General features: G+C 33.9%; 1 protein-coding gene across 1 annotated transcript in view; it reads left to right on the top strand.

Annotated features, from left to right (window-relative positions):
- COL24A1 (collagen type XXIV alpha 1 chain) overlaps nt 1-27,504 on the top strand; it is a 354,783-nt gene that overhangs the window by 36,813 nt on the left and 290,466 nt on the right. Inside the window, exons 7-10 of the mRNA XM_063105785.1 lie at nt 9,813-9,857; nt 14,506-14,559; nt 15,879-15,923; nt 26,346-26,399. Of these exons, the coding sequence (XP_062961855.1) occupies nt 9,813-9,857; nt 14,506-14,559; nt 15,879-15,923; nt 26,346-26,399 (198 nt within the window). The remainder of the gene's footprint in view (nt 1-9,812; nt 9,858-14,505; nt 14,560-15,878; nt 15,924-26,345; nt 26,400-27,504) is intronic.

Raw genomic sequence — 27,504 nt, 5'->3', positions numbered from 1 at the left:
TCATTTTAACTTTGAAGTTGTATTTACATAAAGCAAAAGATAATAACTTTCAGAGACTTGTATACATGTTATATGGCCCATCAATATTTTACAATATTAAGAAAAATATATTCTTTTTGGTCTGTGCAAGTCTAGTAAGGTGAAATAACAGCATTACTTTAAACAAACTGGGCCATGAATTGAATATCTTTCACAGATTTCTTTTTTTTCTCATATGATTTTTAAGCCTTTTAAATCTGGCTTTTATTGTTAACTAATACAAATAAACTCTATAGAAGTCAAGGATTTAATATATTATCAGTTAGCAGCTGTTGCTAAATTTTCTCTAGTGAAGTTTAGTTGAAAGTATTTAGAAACTGAATTATTTTCTGATAAATGAAGCATCCCTGGTTTAGTATGGTTTGACAGTAGTTCAGAGAAATGTTGAAATATTTCAGATGATTTTGTAGTATTTCTTAGAATGTTTCCCTGTTTTTCAGAGTGTTTATTAATGAAAACTATATACAGATATTTGAAAAACAAGTTTTCTAGGAAAAGGACATAAGGATTCAATCTAAACCTGAACTAATTCTCAACTTGGCAGGCTTGGGACAAGTTTCCATCATACTCTCTTTATGTATGTCTTGCTTTAATATGAGTATACAGTAGAAATGTATTCAAAATGAGCTTGATATACTGTTCCTGTGGTTTGTATGGAAAGGGAAAGGGCAAAACTGATTACTGGGTAGAATGTTCAGGTAAATATAAGTTTGGTGTTTTTTCATTGAATTAACTAATTGGCTTCATTTTTTGGACCACTTAAGTCACTCACAGTTACTTCCTGCAGACATGATCCATGCTAGGAGAACCTAGAATAATGGCTCATATTAGCTGTAACCTAGGGAGTCCTATTCCTTTATCCTTGCAATTCTATCCCAAAGTACTAAATGGACTCTTAAGATCAAGACAAGAACTTAAGTTATTTATTCTGTAGGTGAGAAAACTAAGGAAAAGCCCAGAGGGGTAAAGAGAATTGCTCAGAGTTACTTAGAGAGTTATGACAGGATCAAGAGAGAAAACTTACTGATTCTGCTGTGATTTTAACTATTTGGTACATATTATGAGAGATGAATAAGGCACTTGGCTTTTGATAAATATGAAGTAATTATATCTTTTTATCCGTTAAACTATTTTAGGAATTACTATTGTAACTAATACTACACACACACACACACACACACACACACACACACACACACACACTTTTTTTTTTTTTTTTTTTGTAGCTAGCCAGTATGGGGATCTGAACCCTTGATGTTACAAGGCAGTGCTCTAACCAACTGAGCTAACTGGCCAGCTTATTACTACTAATATTAAATGTAGCTATTTTATTACGTGCAATATTCTAGTTTTTCTGCTAAGCACTGTTTCTTTTAATCTTAAAAACAATCCATTGAGACAGATGCTATGTTCAGTAAGTCATAAATAAGCTAATTGAAGTGTACAGGGTTAAATCACTCACTCAAGGCCATACGACTATTAATTGGTAGAATTAGGATTCAAATTTCAGGCCTGTTTGACACACGTGACTGTGCTCTTAATAACTTCGGCTACTGCTTTCCTATTAATTAATTCATTATTTGAGTCAACATTTGTTAGATATTGGTATTTTAATACTTCTGACTATCTCCAACATGTGTTTAGGGGGAAGTGAAATGCTGTTTTTCATGAAAGCCAAAGGAACAAATATAGTTTTGGATGACACATATTAATGACTTCATTATTCCTTTTTCTCTAGAAATTATCTAGAAATATTAAAATATTAAAATATAAACCAAATTCAAGTAATTTTTAAAGCTAAAATACCAGCAAGAAAGTTGTATGGAGCACACTAACAACTCATAAAAACTGTTGGGATAAATAAACAGAAGATTAATGTAAAAAAATGTTTTGAAAACTAGAAGTAACATTATGACAGAAATAACAAAGCTAGCAAATCAGCGGCAATATTTTTTTCACTCTTTAATAGATTTTTTGTTTTACTTCTTTTTTTACCCTATTTCATCTCCTCACTCCCATTTTTAAAAACCAGTGTTAATATCTTTAACGAGCAATATGTTTCCCCCAGACTGACTGGTTACATTGCCTCAACTTAGCTACCTTCATAAAACTTTTATTTTCCTAGGAACTGAAGTGTATTTTCAGTTCCTACTAAATGTCTAAATTTTTGCCAAAAAGCAAATAAGTTAGATCCAGAGTGCATGCTGGGTTGGATGGAAGACAAGAGTCATAATTCTGAGCCAGAACTCAATAGGTTTTTAAATGATTTTTTAATATAGCCGATTAGTTGCTATATTAAAATTGGAAACTGCTATTTTAAATCACGAGAACATTAGCAATGTAATCAATTGAAACAATTTTTTCTAGGTTCAAAAGGATAAGCCAGATAACAGTAGTTAAGCACATCTTAGTATCAAGATAAAACTCAGAGCAATTGTAAAATATAATGCACACATTTTAAAACAGATTTTTATGAATAATAGACAGTATTTTTTTAATGTCAAAAAATACTAACTACTATTGTTTTAGTGATATTATAAATCAGTGTGAATTCTTATTCTATTTTGATAGAATTATTTCATTTATTTTTAAAAAATCTTTCCATTACATAGGAGGTGCACAGTAAATATCTGTATAAAGTTGGAAAGGAAAAAAGAACTGAAAGCAGCAAGTGGGATGCATCGTGATTTATCAGTCACTCAAAAAGTATGCAGCTTTTCATAAACTAAAGTAAGAACAGTGCTAATGAGTTATAACAATACTGAATGTCAATGACAACAGTAACAAAAAAATCAGGGTTGGCCTAAAATCAGTGTCTGAAGAGAGAAATATGGATGTTTCTACTGTTCCATAGCTACCTCTAGAGATTATCTCTAGACAATATTGGCCCATTATTCCTGTGAAATCTGCACAGCTATGTTTTACTTTGGATTGGTTCCCAGTCCAAGTGTGGTACTAAAAGCCTAATACAAATGCTGCTGCTTAGGGGCTGTGCTGCCACCACCGATACAGTCTCCTCTGCCATTCCCAATAATTTCATGCAAAGCTGAGAATAAGGCAACACAGTACTGAACTCTCCAACAGGCAAGGCAGTGGTTGACAGAGTGGTGTAATTTGTGGGATTTGAAAACTTCCCTGTGTTCAGAGATACTTCTCTCAGTCTGGCTCATGTGATTGAAATTCCAACATTAATGATAAACTTATTTGGCCAAAAGTATTTCAGTTTCCAGAAGTCTTTTTAAAAATTTTTATGTTCTCAGAGCAAACTGTTATATGTCATTTGGTGTTATTTTGAGTATTAGTCTGACATATTGTTTTTCTATACAATAGCTACGCCTAGGGTTGATAGGACTGAAATAAAAGCCAAGTACTACTTAAAAGATGTTACTGGGTCAATATTGTGAGGAATTTGGAGCAAAAGTTGGCATAAGTCCATCATGTGCATGAGGGAAGTATATTCTAAGAAGGGGAGGTGGGTAGAACAGAGAGTTTCGTGTTGTAATCATCCTATACTTTAAGTCACCTCTGAGATCCTTCTTCTGTTTAATATTTTTTTTGGAAAAATTAATATTCTTATTCTTAGAACTCTAGGAAATTTCCTGCATAACCCCAAGAAGTGTTTACACTGTCATGGTTGTTGATTTTTATCTCGTTCTGAATTCTTGCTTAGGGGTTCTTTTTTGATCAACTATGACTCTTATCACTATTTCTCAATTTTGCCATAGCTTTCTCTGGTTATTTTGGTCAAAATATGGTTATAGGCCTTCGTTGTATTCCTCAAGGCACTGCTCACGTGAGTCTTATAGTATTTGACAAACTTTGCTACAGACATGTAATTACCCATTGAGTAAACCAGAGTTATTCCTTGGCAGGGAAAGAAAATTTAGTGTTGGCATTCAGACAACAGTGCGGTAGCAGTGGCTAAGGGAAAATAAATGAATGGTTTAGGAGATACACTAGAAGTCACTTAAGTCCAAGGACTGTATTTCATTTACTGTTGTGTCTCAGCCTAGTGTCTGGCACATAGCAAGCACGTATTATTAGTGAATAAATGAACACTGCTGCTCTTCAATTCAATTGACTGGCCCCCTTCACCTGGTCCTTCACCTGCATGTCTTTCACCTTGTGATCTGCTTCTCTAATCAGTGTCCCCTTTCTGCTGTCTTATTTTCCTGGAGTCTTCTGGTTCCCAACACCCATCACTCCATTTCATCGCAAAAATATATTATGATATGGTAAATGAAATGATGAAGATATTGAAAGGATATTATAGGACATAGTTGAGAGTTACATACAATCTTTCCCCCTTATCCACAGGGGATATTTCCCAAGACCCCCAGTAGATGCCTGAAACAGTGGATTGTACAAAACACTGTAAATACCATGCATAAATTTCTTTTTCCTTCTTTGCAATTTCATGAGTAGAAGATTCATTTTACTGTAGGTGTTAGCAACCTCAGCATACAGTTTTCTTTTCCCTTTCCTCATCAGGTCAAGAACTTTCACCTTTTAATTTAAAAGAAGCACTTTATAGCTTCTCTTTGGCATATCCAAATTGCCAGCATCACAGTAATGACCCTCTTTGCGGCCATTGTTATCTAAAATAAGGGTAACTTGAACATAAGCACTGAACAACTACTAAGCAACCAAGAAGCGGGTAGCATATACAGTGTGTACGCTAGACAGAGGGGTGATTCATGTGCAGGATGGAGTGGTACAGCATGAGATTTCATCACGCTAATCAAAAAGGCTCACAATTTAAAACGTATGAATCATTTCTGGAATTTTTCATTTAATATTTTTGGACCATGGTTGACTGTGGGTAACTGAAGCTGTAGAAAGTGGAACCATGGGTAAGGAAAGACTATTGTAAATGTCCTGGGGGTGTGGATGGGTGCAGGGAGCAGGAAAGAGGTGACATCTAAGATGAGTCTCTTGAAAATGGGCAGAAGTAGTCCTGATGATACTGTACTTAATGAACAATTGTATGCTACCTACATATAGGTGATGCATAAACAAAGCCTTCGAAGCAAGAAGCAGTCCTTGTTCCTAAATCATGAAGTGTGAGGCAGGAGACGTCAGGAGATAAGGCTTAAGGAGTAGTCAAGCCTTTGTAATATCCAGATTATAAAGGGACTTGCATGTCATGTGAAAGCATTTTTGTGTGTTCTAGAGAGGAATGCTCCTACCTTTCTGAAACCTAAAAGGTGTGGAAGAAGGTTCGTGACAGAAAGGCAGGGTTATAACACAGAAGCTGTCTGTGCCATGGAGAAACTTTCTCATATGTAGGAAAAGTCCTTATTTCTATGAATATAAGTCCTTTTTTCTCTATGAATATAAGTCCTTCCCATTTAGTAGGGGAAAAGAAAACCATTAAAAGAAATGAACAGTAACATATAAAATTGACAACCAGAAAAATTATAAGGGCATTGAGAATCTCTATACAAGCAGTCCTCATTTTCCATGGCTCCAATATACAGGAATTTCGGTTACCACAGTTTAATTCAATAACACCAGTCTCCCAACAACATGGTTCAAATTTCATTTACCACAATATATTAACTATGATTAATTGCATACATACAAATTTTTCTACTGACTCTTCTGTCCACAAATCACTACATAAATAACAGATGTGCATCATGACCATTGACCAATCATGAAATTTCATTCAGTGTCTGTTGGTGATTACTCACTGCACATCTGTTTTTCAGTTCATGCACAGACGACAAAGTATGCAGTTGTGTTACTTCCTTGTGTCTCAATGTAAACCCATGTGACATTGTACAGATGGATCAGAAGAAGTAATTAGCTAACAAAGATGAAAGTACAGCAAAATAAAGGAATATTAATAACACAGGAATTGAAATTAGAATCAAACATAAGTGGAGTTATAAAAGAAGTAACTGACCGTGGGACACTGCTGACATTCAAGAGACCACATGTGCAGCCAGTGGAACTTAGTGAAGATGAACTCTTTGACATAAATGAGGAATGTGGTTGTGATGAATAGGACAAAGATGTTCCAGAGGAAGTGACACTGACAAATACTTAACATTAGAAGAATTCCTGGAGATATTTCATGATATTGAAAGTGAAAAAGGTAGAATGTTGGAAGTTGATCCAAATTTAGAAAGGAGTATGATAATTTGCCAAAGCATAGAAAATATGCTTCCTCAGTATTATAATTTAGACAAGAAAAAGGCAGGCACTGTTCTAACTACTTTTGATAAAAGGCATATAGTCACAAATTTAGGGAATAAATGGAGGCCTTTATATAATAGTGGTGACAACTCCAGTATATTGCAGATATAAAAATATTATATTTAAAAATAACAAAAAGGTAGTCATTATCCTATTTATTACCTTTCATTTCAACATTAAACCATTAAGATACCATGTTCAATACTTAGAATCAGAATCTATTTTCCACCTAAGTAATTCTCAAATCCATCCAAGTCTCTTTATTAATTAATTAATGCACATCTACTCTGTACCTGGCACTGTTTTAGGCACTGGGATACCACACTGAGTGAAATAAATAGGAAGCTTAAATTAAGCTTAAGCAATTTAATTTACTAACCTCATCTAATTTATAATCATCTTTCACCCATATTATCATAATCTCCTACCTGACCCACTCTCTTCCATTCAGCTCATCCCAGAGTCCCCATCTTTGTTTTAGATCATATGAAGAAATGCTTATGGGAGCCTGAATCTGGGTTTTCTCTGACATGTACATTGGTCTTACTTGAATTCTGCCAATGTCTCCAAGCCCAAATTTACTCTTATATCTGTCTTTGTTTTTTATTCAATGGAAGCTAATTTTTTTTTTAAAAAAGCAAAGTAGTGACTTTCTTATAGATTTCAGTAATCACAATTCTAGCAATAAAAAAATTTAGCAATAATTTAATTGAATGCCATCATTGTACAAACAAAGATGCTGAAGCTCATGATATGGCTAGTTAGTGGCAAAACTAGATGTGGAACTCAGTGTGCTTGGTCTATTTTTCATTATTATTAGCAGTAATATATATATATATATATATATAGAGAGAGAGAGAGAGAGAGAGAGAGAGAGAGAGAGAGAGAGTTTTAGTTAGGCTCTTTTGATTGTAAGGAATGGAGACCTAGGCTATCTCAAGGAAGACAGTGAGTTATTTTAATCATCTCTGAAGCAATAAGGGAAACAGGGATCCCATGGAATCTAAAATTAGGTACTGTAATGTGACTTGGTCTTATAACATCGGCACTGATTCAATGCAGCTCTGAGTATCCTGGCAGCATTAGTTTGTGGATATCTTACTGTCCTTTTCTACTAGAATTAGTACTCATCTACTCTCTCTGTATCCATCTACCTTTTTGTGTTATCTTTCTCCTTCTCTGACAACTTTCTTTCTCAACATAATTTCTGCTTACTCTTAATTTTCACTTATACTCTGGCTTTCTTGCAGCATCTCAGTGTGCCAACTCTTTCTCTTAACCTTTCTTTGTAAGGATGAGTTCACAAAGGACAGATCATGACTGCCTGGTCCTGCCATCTTATCAGGGTTTCTGATTGAAGAAGCCCTTGAAAGGGAATTCTGCATTTAGGAGATACCATAATTAACACATATAGTTCACTATTAGAAAGAAATTTGTAGAAAGTAAACTAAAGAAGTTGTACCACCACTGCATTCTGTTTTATTGTAGGCTAGGGAGGAAAGAAACTCTGATCAGAAAAACATGATGGCCAAAGAAAATGAAGCATGTAGCTAGATTCAAGGGTTCACAGAAATAAAAATAAGTAAATAAATTAATACATACTTTTTTAAAAAAAGAAAAAAAGAAATAGGCTCATGGTGGAGTTTCTCTAACCTACATGCCTCCAACCCTGTTTTCTTATTTCTCATCTTCCTGATTCTTTCCCAGGAAACTTCTAGCTCCCACCTTTCTAGAGCTGCTGCCTCTTCCCAAGAAGCTACAGCTACTGTTATAGTGCTGAGGACGTTTCTTATCTTCTATAGTAAAAAGTGAAAAAACTTACCTTTGTGGATATTTTTATTTGTGGAATCTTGTGTAAACATTTGGACAACTGAGTACAATATATCTTGTATTTTGTAATTAGGCTAATCTGTGAGCTGTCTTAAAAAATGTAAAAATTCTAAGTTAAAACACTGGATATATCAGATGTGATTGGTAAGCATGTAATTTTGATAAACCATGATTTGTGAAGTATAATTCTTTTTGTTGATTTGTCGTGGTGGTCTATAATTAATAAATTTGAACATATTGATGAGAATGAGGACAGGTTATATCTGAGCATGAGACAATTATAGGCATATAAAGTAAATGGAAAGGCAGGTTACACAATTTTTGATAAATCTATCCAACCAACACGATTCTACATGATTCTGGTTAAGTCATCTAATTTCTCAGAGTTCAGTTTCCTCATCTGTAAAATTGGGGACAATACCTACTTCATAGGTCTGCCGTAAGAATTAACTAAGATGTTCAGAAGTGGGCTAGTGCAGTGCCTGGCACGGGTAGCTCAGTAAAGTTCATTCTTACCTTCCTTCCTTTTTGCCCTTCTTACTCATGGCCACTTCCATAATCTCTTTCTAATAGCCTAGGCACAAAGGAACTGGGCTCCCAGGGGACAAGACTTTTCTTCTTCCCTTTAGTTTTTTCCTTCTGTTACTTCTTTGTTACTAATATGCTAAACAGATAACACAGTCTTTTCTTTGGTTCCTAAGAGACCTCTCTACTGTAACATTTTACTGTTGTTTTAAGTTTAAATCTCAAAAGCTGCTGGAATCATTCCCTTGGTTTTCAAATAGGTACCTGTTCTAATTTCCCCATTGTCTACCCAAAGCATCATTTCCTTTGCTAATCCATTAATCCAAACTCATTTCTGGTAAACCCTCAGTGATTAATCCTGAATGATTCTTTCACTCCATTAGGCTCTATTCTGAAATCCTAAAAACTTCTTTTGCATGCACCATAATCTTCTAGTAAACAGTAGGTCAATTCATTGATTATTGATTAGAACTATACAAATAAGCTTCAAAGTCTTCCTTCAATTCTCTTGTCCCTCATAGCTTCCTTCATTTTGCCTCTAGACGAAGATATTTCTAGAAGAAGAAGGACATTGTCTATTTTATAATTTTTGGTGTTAATGAAAGAGATTAAGATTTTATTTCTATTATAGTATTTGGAAAGTATTTTTTGTTACTAATTTCCTAGACAGTTTTATAGAACCTCTTTTGATGAACCTATGGGCAACCTCTTTCATTTGAGTTAGCTCATTCATGCAGTGTTAGGACAATGATGCAGATTAGAGAAACTGCCTGGATATGGTCCAATTTTTCAATAGTTACAGACAGATTATGTCTGAGGGCATTTTGTCCCAGCATTTATTGAACTAAAACTAACTTTTAAAAAGCTTCAGCAAATTTGGCAGGTCCATTGCTAGATATGAGCCTTTTACAAAAGATTCTGTGCCTCATTCTCTATTCAATACTATGTTACCATTTTAGTTGATAATAACAAATCATTCAAATAACACTCAAAATTAATTAACAGTTATTAATAAGAATGGCTGTATTTAATAAAAATTAAATTCTTATTAAATTAAAAAATATTGAATGTAATAAGAAATATATTAGTAAGATTTGAAATTATATTTGTGAAGAAATCAAAAGTTGGATAAAAGGCAATTTAGAACCTGTGTTTAGTTATTTGGCTCCTATGAATTTACTTTTCAGAGAATGTCTTCATCCTTTTCCTTGCAGGGTCTCAAAGGACATCCAGGGCCCCCAGGACTTCGAGGTGAACAAGTAGGTACTTTCTTTATAAGACTTGGGAAAAAGACACATGTTAGGGAACCTCACTGAAAGATTATTTTCCCCCACTTTTTCAATTTTTTTTCTCAGTGATTTTCACATTATGTTGCACAGGACTGTCTGTTACTTAATTGGCTGTAGATTAAAAAAAAAAAAACTGGAGCAGATAATATTTTACTATTACTCAGTTTCACTGTTTGCCTAACATATTTCATCAGTGGTTCTCAAACTTCTGTGGTTCACAGGCCCCTTTGAGAATCTCATAAATGCTATGAACCCTTTCCTAGAAAATATCCATGCGCATCCCCACATACATACACACACACCTGATTTTTAGTACAATTTCAGGGTCTTACCTGTTCACTAAAGCCTAATTCATAGCTGTTAGCTCCCTGACCCTTGCATGAGGAAATACAAATAAATTTAATAACAATCCAAATTAGAATGTGACTTATATTGTTGTCCATAATACACATACACTCTAGGTAAAAGTCAAAATAGCTTTGAACTATAATAATTTAGTTTTTGATCATATTATTGCTTCTCTCTGACTTCAGAAAGTAACATATCATTATGTCATAGGAAAAAAATAAAATCATATTTCTTATTTTCAATACAACATGTACCAGACCAGTAAGAATAAAACAGTGGAAAGGGTAGGAGATTAGCAACTGACTAAGATGATGGATACAATTATTAAACAATCAGCAAAGAGCCTCAGCAAGCCCTAAAGGGAACTTTGGAAGAAATGTGATGGATGGTCCCTGGAGGAAAGATATAAAGAAAAGACAAGACCAATATTCTCTTTCATTCATGTTCAGTGGGACAGTATACTCTGATCAGTCCCTGAGGCACAATTTTTCAAGATTACTAATTACAAGATATGGCAAGCAAAGCAATATATGTATCTATAAAAGGTGCTATCTCAATTTCCTGAAAATCGAACAAGTGCTGAAAAGCATTTGAATATTTATGGAGGAAAAAATGAGAAGGGTGGTAGAGATTATTTCCTGGAGAGAGGAAAAAATAATCTCTAGAATACTTCTTTAGCAGAAGTGTGTGGATTCCAATGAAGGAAACTTGATACTTCACAAGTAAGTGAAAAATTGGCATGTGTCAGTACTGACCAGTTCTCTCACAACTTTTCTATAATGTAGCTCTGTTAGTATGCATGTTATTGTTCTGAGGGTAGAATACTTTGTAGAAGAGTCTAAAATCAGTTTTAAAGGTAGGACAATGTATTTTGGAGTCAGCTCTTGCTTTCTATTTTGTTTCCAGAAAAAAAGAGGCAAAATTTGTGTTAACTTTAAGGAACAACTGAAATTATTTTAACTGTGAAAACATTGTGGACATTAATAAGAGCATTAACTGATTTGCTGGAAGGCATTCATTTCTGGAAAATTTGTAAATATCTGTAAATTAGTCAGCAAACATTTGGTAAAGCAATTACATCATCTGTGTGAGCTCTAGTAATAAAAGTTGTCATTTACTGAGTCTTTATTATTTGCCAACTGTACAACTATTAACTACAACTTCTAGTCGTATAATTACTTAATCAATATTTTGCATGCGTTAAGTAATTTAATGCTCAGCAACTTGGAATTATTGTATTTACCTCCACTTTTAAATATATTCCTACACAGTGTTCTATTTTCTCTACACAATAATCTTATGACCTAGGTATTATTATTCTGTTTTACTAATGAGAAAATTGAGATATAGAGAGGACCCATAGTAGCAGTGCTGGGATTCTGAATGAAGTCTGACTGATTCAGAGCATCTGTTTTAATGCTTAGAGTGGGAAGTGAATTAGGGCAGGCTTCCTAATTTCCTCTTCATAATTTCTCAAAATATCTCTGTTTCTTTATCTAATCTACAGATTTAAGTCAGCCAACTTTTTTTTTTTTTTTTATCCATTTTTAAGTGCAGAGCGAATTGAGTCATGGTGTTTGTTTTGAGTTTCTTTTGAGTTTCTGTGGTTGTCACAGTGATTTCAGGGTGTGGTTAACTCAGAATATATTTATGCCATATAAAGACTATGCTGAAGCCTCGCTTGTTTACTTTGTTTACTGCTATTCTAGTGTAGCAGAATTTAGACATCAAGTGGCATTCTTTTGTGTTTTCTCTGTGCAGCTGGAATGTGTTAGTTAGATCTCTATATGTTGCCTTTACACCCTCTGTGAAAATCCATTCAAAATCAGATTTCACTTATGTAGTAGAACAGATTTGCTTTTTATTGAGGTCAATTAACCTAATTTGGCTAGGAAAGGAAAGGGAAAGGAATAGTGGTTGGCATTAGCCAGGTAGATAGTGACCTACAAAATGAAAAAGGCCTTTTAAATTTACTTCACTCCTTTCTATGGCATACTCAAATATAAGGTTTTGTGAATATCTGGATATAGGCCTATGCATTTTGGAATTGGATGGGACATAACAGAATGCAGTTGTAAATACACTGAAGTAAATCTCATAATTAGAGGGCTTTCTCTAGGGTGCAGTTGGAAGTTACTTATACTTCAAACCCACACTAGGGAGGCGGTCTTAAATAGTGGTCTCTGAAATTAGACTTGCTGATTTAAACTCTGGCTTCCCACTTATTAGCTGAGTGACCTTCCACTGGTGATTTAAATAGTTTGTGTCTCATTTTCTCTCATCTGTAATATGGAATGGCGGTATCTACCTCATGGGGCTTTTGAGCAGATTGAGTAAGATTATACATATAAAACACTTGAAATAAATAATACTTATAAAACACTTGTAATAAGAGCTCAATAAATGATACATAAAATATTATATATAGTATTTATTCTATATATATATAGAATAAAATATTATATATAGTATTAATAAGGTAATATTTAGTACATAAATATGGTTTCTGAAATTCACAGGATATAATCTCTCCACATATAGACAAGTATTTCTTCATTTTGTAATCCTCAGAAGGCTACCCTTCATTCACGCTCTGTTAAATAGTCTGTTATCATAACTTTTATGTATCTTGGTTTCTTCAAGTGTAGAATGGAGACAATAATATCTATCTCGTAGTTATAAAGCAGATATAAAGTGGTTGGTACATAAAGTGCTCAGTAAATGGTAATTGTGTCAAAGGAAGGGCGGGAGAGAAATGAGAAAGAACAAAATTGAGAAATGGATTCGAAGACAAGTGGAGAGAAGCAACTTTCAACTGTGATTCTCCATATTTCCCCCTTCCTTGGTTGGTCTTTAGATTTTTCAAATTTTTAGGAGTTTTTGTATTTCTGTACTTCAGCTGGAGGTGACACTCTTGAATCTACTTCAGAGCAGAAGGACAAACCACTAGTATTTTTAATATTCTGTTATAAACAACAAGCAGGACATGAATTTTACATGATAAATAAGGAATCTAGAATATTTACCATTGTTGTCACCATTTCAAATTAAGTAAAGGCAGCTTAACACACATTCTTTTGGCATTTCCTTGGTTCAAGAATTATTTAATAGACCTAACCTCTGGATAAACTGATGCGTTAATGAATGAATAATTTATCAATGAAAGAAAGTTTAAAAAGAAAAAAAAAAAAAGGAGGTATTTTGTTTCTCTTTTCCACCCAGTTCTGAAGCAGGTTTCCTTTCTAGTACCTTTGAGTTTCCATCTATCAGCCTTCCTTGAGCAAATCTTGTTTTAAATTAATAATACAAAGTTGTCAATTCCAAATGAGTTTACTATTTGTCTAAGTCAGTCTGGGTTGCTGTAACAGAATACCATAGACTGGGTAGCTTATAAACAACACAAATTTATTTCTCACAGTTCTGGAGTCCGAAAGTCTGATATCAGCATGCCAGCATGGTCATGTTCTGGTGATAGCTCTCTTCTGGGTTACAGAATGCTGCCTTCTCATTGTATCCTCACATGGTGGAAAGCGCTAACTAGCTCTCTGGCCTCTTCTTGTAAGTGCATGAATCCCATTTATGAGGGCTCCACCTTCATGACCTAATTACTTCCCAAAGACCCCACTTCCTTATACCATTTCTTAGGCATTAGGGTTAGGATTTTAATATATGAATTTTGAGGGCACACATAAATATTCAGTCCATAGCACTAACCGAATTTACTATGTGAATTTTCAGATAGACTCATGTCATGATAAAGGTACTTACCACTTAATATCTATTTGCATAATCAGACATGCTGTAAGGTTAAGTTTATTTTAGGAAAGAAGAGATTGGTTATGAAGTTCACTGCCCCTCTTAGTCTTCTGGGGCACATGTTCAGACAGTTAAGGAATGTTGCAGGATGATTGAGATAGGAAGGAATTCAATCCAAAGAGATGCTGTTTATTAAGAAATGTACCGGCTCTTCCTCTAGAATAAATGTCTTCTTTAGTTATATAGCACTGGATTTTTCCATCCTGTATTTATCATTATTAATGGTCAGTTCTCATTTAGGGCCCTAATTTAATAGTTTTATTTATTTTTATTCAGCAATTTTGGCCCATTTTCTTCCAATGGGTGATTTTAGTCAGATAAAAGATGTGCAGGACTCTATTATTATGGGGAAAACATTCCTTCAAACCTGTACATTATAAATACCCCAAATTTGTTTCCTTGTGCTTTCTTTGGCCTTGTTGTATTATTTTATTTATTTTATTTTTCATTTCAGGGAATTCCAGGATTCACTGGTAATATTGGTTCACCTGGTTACCCTGGCAGGCAGGTGCAGTAACTATGTTTACACTTCTCCTTTTATGTTCCTCTTCATTAATTCATTGTATGTTCTGACTTTGAGAGTTATTGTTCAAAAGACAGTGGTTTATTTTTATTAAGTAATGAATCACTCATAGGGAAATAATTTCAAAATCAAAGTTGTAAAAATCCTTCAAAAATTTTACTGCAGAAAGTTTTGTTTACAATGTGAGTGGGGCTATTAAATATGTTTGATGTGATGTATGGTTGGAACCTTGAAAATTAAACCGCCCAAGATCCAATAAGATCTTAAAACAGCCCTGGTGCTTATTTTATAATACTTCTACTGAGCAAAATGAAAAGGTAAGAGTTAAAAGTCTCTATGAAAAGCATCATTTTTTAATAACAGTTATAAAAACTTGGGAAATAGTTGTCGGTGCTACATTTACCACTATCACATATTTTTATCTGGACTGAATTCAGTTCTGTGTGTACTATTTTGAAAATTCGTTCTAATCATTTCATATTTATTTACCTCTCATTTCTAACTTCCTCTAACTACTTCATATAGACTAACAATTAGAGCAAGTTTTCTTTTCTAGACTTTCATGAATTTATTACTTCTAAGATTAATTAATTAAGTAGAAAACTACCTTTATTAATATCTTTTTATTCTCAAGAATGAAGGAAATAAAAAAGCCCCCAAATCTATTGTTAATAAAATTTCATTTTTTAGGTCTTTAAAAATATCTGGAGGTATTGTATATTAGACTGTTACCATCAAATGATGATATATGTTATCTGAAAAATATAAAAGATGAATACTTGTGGCCAGTTAGCTCAGTTGGTTAGAGTGTAGCCTTGTAACACCAAGGTCAAGGGTTTGGGTCCCTGTAACAGTCAGCAGCCAAGAAAAATAACCAAACAGAAATTAAAATATGAATACTTAAACATATGAACATTGATCTGAAGTTTAAAATGTATTTATTTTTTAAAAAATTATGGGATTATCTGTTAGAATAAGTAAATTAGAAAAGTTTTAAAACACAGATATTCTCTAATGAGAAATAATTTAATGAAGAAAATGTTTTTTATCTGACAGTATGTGTTAGTATACTTTAGATATCTAAAAAATATTTGTATATATGTTGTATGTTATATTGAATGCCTCTTTTGGTACTGAAATTGTAAAATTCTTTGAACATGTGTAATCTTCATTAGGTATACAGAGTTATGAATTTTATAGTTTTGAAAATGATGCCTCTTTATGTACCCTTTTTATTAATTTATTAATCAACAACTCTTTATAAGGTACTGTAGTATGATGACAATGTCTTTTGTTCACACTAGGGTTTGGCTGGACCAGAAGGTAATCCAGGTCCTAAAGGTGTACGAGTGAGTAAACATTTTCATCATTTTGTTTAATGCTTGCATAAAAGTAGAATGAAATATACAAAATACTTATTTTTTTCATACCTTTTTATAGGAGCTTTGAATTTAATGCAAGTTTAACCTGGAAATAATATTTTTCTATATTCTTTTATATACTTGCTTAATAGCTATTTTCACTTTTATGGCCACAGAAAACAGTCTCTTAGTAATAGGTTTTGCACATTGTTTTCTATTAGGTTCTGGTTCCTAGCATAATGTCTGGCATGATAGGACGTGCATATAAACATTTTTAGTATTATTTGTACATGAACATATACAGACCTCAGAAGTATGATGAAAAAAATATGAAGAGGTTAAAAAAATTCATAGTAGATCAAGGCTTAGATAATTTTATGGTACAAAACTGTCAGGAGTAAAGAAATATCTGCAAAGAGGAAAACAAGGATTATATCCTTCATGGGGGTAACAAAAAAATTGCTATGTTATATGTCATGTCATGTGCTACAAATTAAAATCAAAGCTAGTTCTAGAAAAATTTAGTGAAACCAAACTGGAATTTTTCTTTTTACAATTCTCTATGTTTAATAGCCAGTTATTTTCCAATGTCTAAATTTGTGCCTTATATTATCTAAAATACCTTTTAGAAACAAGTAAAGCGTAAGATAAACAGTAAGTGCAATAATGATACCTATTTTTTAATTATTAAACATTTTCAAATACTTTCATTTGTATTTTATTCTTTTACTTTGCCATCAGTCCTGTGAAGTAGGAGAGCAGGTCTGTCATCCCCATTTTGTAGGTGAGAAATAACAAACTAAGGAACTTACCTGATTTGGAAAAGTTATAGCTGGCTAGAACCAGGACCAAGATCTTTTCACTTTTAGCTCTTTGCTCTTTCCACTATCCCAGGCTATCTTTATCCTTTCATTAAATAAAAATGTAATGGGGAAAAATTAAGTATTTTTAATTAGAAATTGCACTGAAATGGGGGGAAGAAGATATAACAACCACAATTACTTGAAGTTGATACGACAAGCAAACAGAAAGGACATTGTTGGGGGGGAGAGGGGGAGGGAGAAGGGAGGGAGGTTTTGGTGATGGGGAGCAATAATCAGCCACAATGTATATCGAGAAAATAAAATTAAAAAAAAAAAAAAAGAAATTGCACTGAAAGCACATGATGATTTGGATTTGGGAAGCAAGAAGAGGTTATTGGTCAAGAATATGGGCTGTGGAGTAGACAGGCTGCCTTTTTTTATTAACCTTTCCCTGACTAGCTTTGTAACTTTAGATGTCATTCGACCCCTTGCTTCATTTTTCTCATCGTATGAAATGATGATAATGAAGTTACCTTTCATGTAGTTATGAGAATTAAATGACATTAGCATTCTTAAAGTACAGTGCCTAGCACATGGCATGTACACTTACTGGATTTTCTCATCTTGCTTCAGTAATTCATACAACTTTCTGAGTTCTTTATACCATTTTTGCACTATATTATACATCCTTTTGTTCTTGCTTTTTTTTACCCATGTGTATTAAAAATTATTGTGTAGGCCATAACCCTTTTAAGTTGTACTTTTAGATTTTAAAATTTTTTTTGGTGGCTGGCCAGTATGGGATCCGAACCCTTGACCTTGGTGTTATAATACCACACTCTAACCAACTGAGCTAAACTGTAGGTTTTGGATGACCAGATTTTTAACAGCTTTTTAAAAAAAAATCATAAATCTAATGTTTTTCTGATTGGCTTAAGTCTGTAATTAGTCATTTTAGGAGATTATAGCAAAATAACAACTAATTATCATTTATATATAAATTTATACACTATTAAGACATTTCCACATTTTATATTTTATGTATCTTGAAAATTTTCCTTTGGAGGTATGGATAGAATTAGGAGGGTGTTTTACAGTCACAAAGAGTCTCAAATGTAGACTTTTGACGTTAACTTCAAATCTGGTTAAAAAAGAAAAATCACAAACAAACTGACAAGATTATTAAATGCTTTTTACTTAATTTGTGTTCTGTTACTGGACAATACCACATGTTATACATTACATACGAATATTCTTATGAATCATGTATTAAATTATCTTTTGACTGACATAGTTATTTGGTTGTATTTTTTGATATTAAGAGAGTTACTTTGTTAAATGTAAACATTTAAAAATTTTTAACCCTCCTTTGGCCCTTATTTATGTTAAATGTCTCAAAAAATAGAAGCATATAGAATCTCTCCTGACACTCTTAGTGTTTCTAATGGTGACACAAAATTGCCTCTAACTGGATCTACTATTTTCAATCCAAAAAGCAAAAACATATGCATTTAAAAAATTTTTAAATTACAAAAAATTTTTCTTAATGTTCTTCGTTTCATTACACATTAAACTCTAGTTTAGTGGTGGTACTTGGAGAATGACTACAACCCTGTGTGATTTCTTTGGTGGGTATGCTGACATTTTATTTCTGTTAGAATCAGCATCATAATTATGAAGAAACTTTTATGAAACACCTAAGGAATTAGCCACTGTTTTCCTTAACAACTTTAATTGGGATGTGTTTCATTTATACTCTGTACAGACTGTGTTGTCTGGCTTTTCAACTCTTGAGTTCTCAGTTGGTTATTTAGTTCACTGATGAGTGTACACCTGTTAGGGTGTCTTGTTTATCCATTCATCCAAATCCATGAACATTTGGGTTGCTTCCACCTTTTGACTATTGTGAATATGCTATGAGTGTACAAATATTTACTTTTTTAATGCCTGCATTCTTTACTATTTGTTATTATGGAAGCATTAACTCTGAAAAGTCACCCATTCTCTAATTCAAAATAAGTAACCCTCATTTAGAACTTAGTCAAAATAGCCTCCTTTATTTCTGCTTCAAATTCTTTTATACCTTGGCTTTTCTCAGTATCCATAAAACCATTCTTCTTCTCCTACCCTCATTTTAGTCTCTCACTGATCAGTGATAATTTTTCTCTGTTTTATTCTAAGAGCGCTAGTCCACCTACAAGGCTTCAGACATACCTATCTTTCAAATTTTTTCTCTCCCTATGAGCTCTTTCTGTAAGTTCCCCATCTCCAGTTCTCTGCTAAGGTGATTATATTTGAAGCCTCCTCATGACGACAAACTCAAAATGACTAACAAAACTCATCCTCTTTCATCAAACTCAGCTTCCCTGTTTGTCATCTTTCTATCAGTGGTTACCATTTGCCTATTAATCCAATTATAAACCTTAGGATCATCTTTGCCTTGATCCTCAGAGACATTTACAAAAACCTGTTGACCCACTGTAATGTAAGTAAATTTTATAAACTGTAAATTTGATTATATCAAAACCATGCCTATTTTTTTAATGGCTCACAATATAAATTCAAACTTTCCATCATGGCATAAAAGAATCTTCCTGATGTAGCCACTTCCTGGGCCCCTGCCACCCAACCTATCCTTTTGCCCACCAATCACATAGAACTGTTTGCAATTCTTTGTAAATGCTATCAGTTCATTCTGATTGATTGATCGATTGATTGATGGCACATTGTTAGTCCTGCCTTTTCTTTCAAGACTCACCTCAAATGTTGCCTCCTCAGTAAAGCAACATTAATTTTCTCTCCAGTTGAAGTTGGTCATTCTGCTTCTAAAGTTGCCATTGCATCATGTATTTATCGTATCACCTATTACATAATCATGTCACAATTACCATATGATATAACTCTACAATTATTTATTTGTATGACCCTCTTTGCTAATAAACTATGTACTTGTACTTTCTGAGGGCACTGATTTTCATATTCAACTTTATAATCCCAGTACTGGGAAACAATAGGTATTAAAATAATGTTCGTTGAATTAATGATCCATACCCATAATCCTTCAAACTTGGACCATCGAAAGAGCCTTCTAAGTTTTCCTACATTCAGTGTTTCCTGTCTCAAATGTATTCTGTATCCTATCAAAGGATTAATATTTTTGAAATACAACTTAACATCAGGGCACTACCATACTCCCCAAAGTCAGTAGCTTCTGTTTATCTAAAATATAAAGTCTACAAATCTTAGCCTGAAATGTAAGGCTCTCCTTAATGTATCCTCCAAAACTGTACAGTTTCTCTATAAAATCAATGAAACAGGTTATTTGCCACAGGTGAGATATAACTAAAGTATGTTAGGATAAAGTACTTTGCATTGTTATTTATATGTATCCCTTGTTTCTCAGGCCAGATTATAATCTTCATGAGTACACGATGGGTCTTTAGTCTTTTCCAAAGCATCTTACACATGAAATGCTGTCAGTTACATTTACGAAGCTCTCTGTTATCATTTACAAAGGCTCCCTATTATGTCTCTGCTTACTGTAATTGCTTTTTAAAAAATGTCTTTTTTATTGGTTATGAATATTCATGGGATACAAAGCTAATTGTCATTACTAGTGCCCAAGATGTGATGGCCAGATCCATACTGGCAGTATTCCCATTACCATAAATTGTGTTTATACCCCATGTCCCCCACCCAATTATCCCCGACCTCCCTCCCCAACCCCGTTTGCCCACACCACTTTGTATCCCTAGGTATGTTCTCTCCTTCTGCAAGTCCAACGCAGCACTGTGGTCTTTTTTTCCTTCCTTCCTTCCTCTCTTAATTCCCATTTATGAGTGAGTACATGTGGTATTTATCCCTCTGTGCTTTGCTTATTTCACTCAACATAAGTTTCTCCAAGCTCATCCATGTTGTTGCAAATGGGAGGATTTCATTCTTTGTTATGGCAGAGTATTATTCAATGGTGTATATGTACCACATTTTCCTTATCCAATCATACATTGATGGACATTTAGGTTGGTTCCATATCTTGGCTATTGTGAACAGAGCTGTGATGAACATGGGAGTGCAGGTATCCCTTTGAAATGATGATTTCCATTCCTTTCAGTATATACCCAGAAGTGGGATTGCTGGATCATATGGATGATCTATCTGTAGTTGTTTGAGAAACCTCCATACTGTTTTCCATCGTGGTTGTACTAATTTACAGTCCTACCAACAGTATAGGAGCATTCCCTTCTCTCCAAATTCTTGCCAGAATTTGTTATTCTCTGTCTTTTTATTATAGCTACTCTAACTGGGATGAGGTGATATCTCAATGTGGTTTTAATTTGCATTTCCCTGATGTTTAGTGATGTGGAGCATTTTTTCATGTATCTGTTGGTCATTTGTATGTCTTCCTTTGAAAAAATGTCTATTCAGTTCCTTTGCCCATTTTTAATTGGGTTATTTGTTTTTTTACTGTGTAACTGCTTGAGTTCCTTGTATATTCTGTATATCAATCCCTTGTAGGATGCATAGTTGGAAAAAATTTTCTCCCACTCTGTAGGTTATCATTTCCATCTGTTGATTGTTTCCTTTGCTGTGCAGAAGCTTTTTAGTTTGATATAGTCCCATTTGTTTATTTTTCTTTTGTTGCTTGCGCTTTGGGCTCATATTCATAAAGTCTGTGCCCAGACATAGTTACTGAAGTGTTTCACCTATATTTTCCCTTAGTAATTTCACAGTTTCAGGTATTATACCTAAGTCTTTAATCTATTTTGAGTTGATTTTAATATATGGTGAGAGATGCATGTCTAGTTTCATTCTTCTGCATATGGATATCCAATTTTCCCAGCACCACTTATTGAAGAGGCAGTCTTTTCCCCAATGTATGTTTTTGTTGCCTTTGTCAAATATCAGATGGCTGTAAGCCTGAGGGCTGATTTCTGAGTTCTCAATTCTTCTTCACTGACCTGAATGTCTATTTTTATACAAGTACCATGCAGTTTTGGTTACAATATCTTTGTAGTATAATTTGAAGTCAGGTAGTGTTGTGCCTCCAACTTTATTTTTTTTTTTGCTCAGGATTGCTTTGGCTATTTGGGGTCTTTTGTTCCACATGAAGGGTAAGATTGTTTTCTCCATTTTTGTGAAGAATGTCATTGGTATTTTGATGGGGATTGCATTGAATCTGTAGATCACTTTGGGTAGTATGGACATTTTCACAATGTCAATTCTTCCAATCCAAGAGCATGGAATATCTTTCCATCTTTTTGTGTCTTTAATTTCTTTCAGAAGTGGTTTATAGTTCTCATTGTAGAGGCATCTCACCTCCTTGATTAAATTGATCTGATCCCTAGGTATTTTTTTTTTCATGACAATTGTAAATGGGCTTACTTTCTTTATTTCTCTTTTTGTTAGTTCATTATTTGAGTATATAAATGCAACTGATTTGGGGACATTCATTTTGTATCCTGCAGCATTACTGAAGTTATTAACCAGCTCTAGGAGTTTTTGATAGTCTTTAGGTTTTTCTATATATAGTATCATGTCATCTGCAAATAGGGAAAGTTTGGCTTCATCTTTTCAAATCTGGATTCCCTTTATTTCTTTATCTTGCCTGATTGCTCTGGCTAGAACCTACAGTACTATGTTAAACAGAAGTGGTGAGAGTGGGCATCCTTGTCTTGTTTCTATTCTTAAGGGAAAGGCCCTTATTATTTCCCCACTCAGAATGATACTGCTGGTGGGCTTGTCATAAATGGCTTTTATTGTGTTGAGCTATTTTCCTTCTATACCTAATATATTGAGAGTCTTTATCATGAACAGATGTTGAATTTTGTCAAATGCTTTTTCAGCATGTATTGAGATAGTCATATAGTCTTTGTCCTTGAGTTCGTTGATGTGATGTATCACATTTTTTGACTTTCGTATGTTGAACCATCCTTGCATCCCTGGGATGGATCCCACTTGATCATAGTGTATAATTTTTTTAATATGTTGCTGTGTTCTGATTGCTAATATTTTGTTGAGGATTTTTGCATCTATGTTCATCAGGGATATTGGCCTGTAATTTTCTTTTTTTGTTGTGTCTTTATCTGGTTTGGTTTCAGAATTATGATGGCCTCATACAATGAGTTTGGGAGAGTAGCTTCTGTTTCAATTGTTTGGAATAGTTTGAAGAGAATTGGTATTAACTCCTCTTTAAAGGTTTGATAGAATTCAGGTGTAAAGACATCCATACCTGGACTATTCTTTGTTGGAAGACATGATTACCACTTCGATCTTGTTGCTTGTTATTGTTCTGTTCAGGTTTTCTGTCTCTTCTTGATTCAGTCTGGGTAGTTTGTATGTGTCCAGAAACTTATCCATATCACCAAGATTTTCATATTTGTTGTCATACAGTTGTTTATAATAGTCTCTAATGATTCTTTGTATTTCTAGGTATCAGTTGTAATGTCTTCCTTTTCATTTCTGATTTTTGTTATTTGGGTCTTCTCTCTTCTTTTTTTTTTTTTTGTTAACCTAACTACTGGTTTGTCTATTTTATTTATCTTCTCAAAAAACCAACTTTTTGTTTTGCTGATCTTTTCTATTGTTTTTTGGGTCTCTGTTTCATTTAGTTCTGCTCTGATCTTAATTATTTCTTTCTATCTTCTACCTCTGGTTTGGATTGTTGTAGTTTTTCAAGTTCTTTGAGGCATAGTGTTAGGTTGTTTATTTGAAGTCTTTCCATTCTTTTGTTGTGAGCATTTATTGCAATAAATCTGCCTCTTCGTACTGCTTTTGCAGTATCCCACAGGTTTTGGTATGATGTATCTTTATTTTCTTTAGTTTCAAGAAATTTTTTGATTTCTTGTTTAATTTCTTCTTGGACCCATAGGTCATCCAGGAGCCTGTTGTTTAGTTTCCATGTATTGGTATAGTCTCCAGGGTTTTGCTTATTATTAATTTCCAGTTTTAGTCCATTGTGATCTGAAAAGATGCTTGGAGTGATTTCAATTTTTAAAAATTTGCTGAGACTAGATTTGTGACCTAATATGTTGGTCTAAGATGTAGATTAAATCCTGTGTCTCTTTGTTGATTTGTTGCCTGGAAGATCTGTTCCATAACAATAAGAGAGGGGTGTTCAGGTCACCCACTATTAACATATTAGGGCCTATTTCTTTCTTTAGGTCTAAGAGTGTTTGCTTTATATATCTGGGTGCTCCAGTATTGGGTGCATATGTGTTTATGATTGTTTTGTCTTCTAGGTGGATAGATCCTTTTATCAGTATATAGTGGCCTTCTTTGTCTCTTTTTATGTTTTTTGGTTTAAAGTCTATTTTATCTGATATAAGAATATCTACTCCTGCTTGTTTTTGGTTTCCATTTGCATGGTATATCTTTTTCCATCCCTTCACTTTTAGTCTGTGTGTGTCTCTACAGGTGAGGTGGGTCTCTTGAAGACAGCATATGCTTGGATCTAGCTTTTTAATCCAATCAGTCAATCTGTATCTTTTGATGGGGAGGTTAATCCATTCACATTTAGGGTAGTTATTGACAGATATTGTTTAATTCCTGTCATTTAATTGCTTTTTGTTTAGATGCTTTAAATATCTTTTGATCATTACATCCCCTTTTATTTTTCTTCTTCAATGTTAGTTGGGAATTTGAAGTGGCATGATTTAGCTTCTTTCTCTTTCTCATTGGCAGTTTTGTTTTAGTGGTGGGTTTTGCTCTTTCTTGTGTATTTGTGATGGTGATTATCATTATTCAGATTCCAGACGATGGACTCTCTTGAGAATTTCTTGCAGGGCTGGTCATGTGGTGGTGAACTCTCACAATTTTCATTTGTCTGAGAAATACACTATTTCTCCCTCATTTCTGAAGGAGAGACTTGCTGGGTAAAGAATTCATGGCTGTCAAGTTTTGTTTTGTAGAGTTTTGAATATATCATTCCACTTTCTTCAGGCCTGTAGGGTTTCAGTTGAGAAGTCTGCTGTTAGTCTGATAGGGGTTCCCTTATAGGTGACTTGATGCTTTTCTCTTGCTGCTTTTAGAATTCTCTTTTTGTCTTTGAGCTTTGCAAATTTGACTATATTGTGTTTTGGAGAGGATCTTTTTGGATTGAATCTGTTTGGGGACCTTTGAGCTTCCTGGATCTGAAGGTCTGCATCTCTTCCTACACCTGGGAAGTTTTCTGTTATTATTTCCTTGAACAGGTTTTCAATTCCTTTTCCTTTCTCTTCCCTTTCTGGAATACCCACAATTCAGATGTTAGAGCACTTGAGGTTGTCTGCTCTCTTTCTTAGATTTTCCTCATTATTTTTAATTCTTTTTTCCTTTTTTTTTTTTTTTTTTTTTTTTGGTCTGCCTGGGTTATTTTGAAAAGACCATCTTTGTGATGTGAAATTATTTCTTCTGCTTGCTCTAGCCTTCTGCTCAAGCTCTATGTTGTGTTTTTTATTTCACTGAGTGAATCTTTCATTTTTTTCATTTTATTTCTGCTACAATTTTTTAAAACGTATTCATCTGTTTGTAAATTTCCTCCTTCATATTCTGGATATCTTTTCTTGTTTCCTTGTGTTCTCTTATTCAGTCTTCTTTTACCTCTTTGAGTTTTCTTAAGATCATTGCTTGGAATTTCTTTTCAGACATTTGAAGGATTCCCTCTTCTATGGGGTCTGAAGCATTACTATATTACTTCAGTGGTGTCATATCTTCCTGTTTGTTTGTAGGTCCAGTATTTTTTTGTTGTTGTTGATATTTTTCATCTGGTAGAGTACTTGCTTCTTCTGTTACTCTGGAGTTGGCTATGAGGATAAAGATTTCCTCCTCTATTTGCAGGCTCTACTGGTGACTCTTCTTATATCAACGTAGTAGAGTGAGTGGCAGGTTGCCTGTAGAGTGGCCCTGACTGCTACTATGGTGGCGAACTCTCCTTGTGGTGACAGAAGGTGTGGCTGTGTCTGTATACACCACCTTGGCTCCTGTTCCAGCTATCCGTGGCCATAGACTGAGCCCCTGGTGCCATGCAGGTCTTGACTTACCTCGGCGGCTGCTGGGCTGTGGGTGCTTCCCTTCCCCCCAAGGTCTTAGACTGAGCCCCTGGTGCCATGTGGGTCTTGGCTCTCCTCGGCAGCTGCTGGGCTGTCTATAATTGCTTTTGTTGGAGTGTTCTTCCTCCAGACTCTGCTTATCAAGATTTTACCTACTCTCTAGACCTATCTGAAGTGCCAGTCTTCTTTGATAACTTCTTTGATTGCCTTTACCTCTTACCATATTGGAATGAATTTCTTTTTCCTTTGTACTTCTTAACAGTCTTTTGATATCTCCATTCTGCCTTACATTTTAATTAATTATGTACATATATATTCTGCCCATTATAAAATACAGTGAAGAAAAGGATTTGGTCTTGCTGATGTTTTTAGCTGCCATGTCTCAAGTTATGTTCCCGACGTGTTTTTTTCTTTGTGAAAAGATTGATCTGTAACTTCTGGAAGAAAAGCAATAAGGCAAGGGGAAGTTATTCATACTTTTAAGTTCTATAATTTTATATTACTATAAATAAAATTTTAAGTGCTTTTATTTAGAATTACTTATGAGGTGAAATTGTATAAAGGTATTTTCTTGCTTTAAGGGTTTTATTGGCTCTCCTGGAGAAGTAGGACAACTGGGACCTGAAGGAGAAAGGGTAAGTTCATGTCCTTCAAATATTATTTCTAAATAATATTTATGATAATGTGCAGCAGAGATCATAAACTCAGATGTCAGGCAGGTAATCTTACTGAAAGCAAGCCAGGTTTAAGAAAAATTACCTACCAGAAATATAATTAGACTTTCTTAAATATTACTGAATGTTGTTGTAAGGAAGTAATGTATTCTAAATATATATGGCTAAGTATTTTAAATTCAAGTTGTAAAACATGCACAGTGAAAGATTAAAAATAAAAATAAAAATATGTAATTATGAAATTTTTTAACTCAAATTTTTATTTTGTAACTCATTAATCTTTAATGATTAATCTTTAATGAATTTTTCAAATACATAATTTTCTCAGTGATTGAATTAGATCACATTTTCTCATAATTACTTGTGAATGCCCTTGTAGAGAAGAAATACTTACAGAGTTTGAATGTGCTGTAATGGCAACCAAAATGTCCAGTCTTCTTTGGTGAGATGAATTGAATATTTTTCCTTGGTGAACATAAATAATTTCTTTCAGTATGAAAAATTGTCTTCAGCATAATACTGCAACTAAGCCACTTAGTCTTCATGTAATGTAGCAGACTAATAGACAATCCCATCCATCGTGCAAAGAATTGAACTGCTTCTTCTTGCCCAAAGGAGTGCATTCAGTTTACATTGTTAATTACTCTGCTGCTCCTGATACAATCCCTTTCTGACCTTTTGGCATGAACTAACTTCTAATAAATGGTTTAATAAATAAACCAAAATTATATGTCCTTGCAAATGTTGTCATCTTGAGCCATCAATAGGCACAGTGCTGTAATCACAATCACTAATTTGAGAGGTCTGTAAGCAAGTATCAAGACTTGTCTCACCACATAAATATAATACCATTTGGTGATATTGTGCATATCATGGGTTCCTAATATTATTTAGCTACATCAAATTTCCATTAAAATCATGAGATAGCTAACTGGTTGTTGTTATTATGTTATAAAATATTTATGTACTAAAAAATAGAAGAAAATAATATAAAGCTTATTACCCCTGAAAGCAAGTGGAAAAAAAAAAAAGTACTTTCTGGAAGTCACTATTGTACATATACATC

The sequence above is a fragment of the Cynocephalus volans genome, chromosome 8, assembly GCF_027409185.1.
Source record: "Cynocephalus volans isolate mCynVol1 chromosome 8, mCynVol1.pri, whole genome shotgun sequence".
Lineage (NCBI taxonomy): Eukaryota > Metazoa > Chordata > Mammalia > Dermoptera > Cynocephalidae > Cynocephalus > Cynocephalus volans.
Note: the sequence above shows the minus strand (reverse complement) of the source record. Positions and strands in the feature narration are given on the sequence as shown.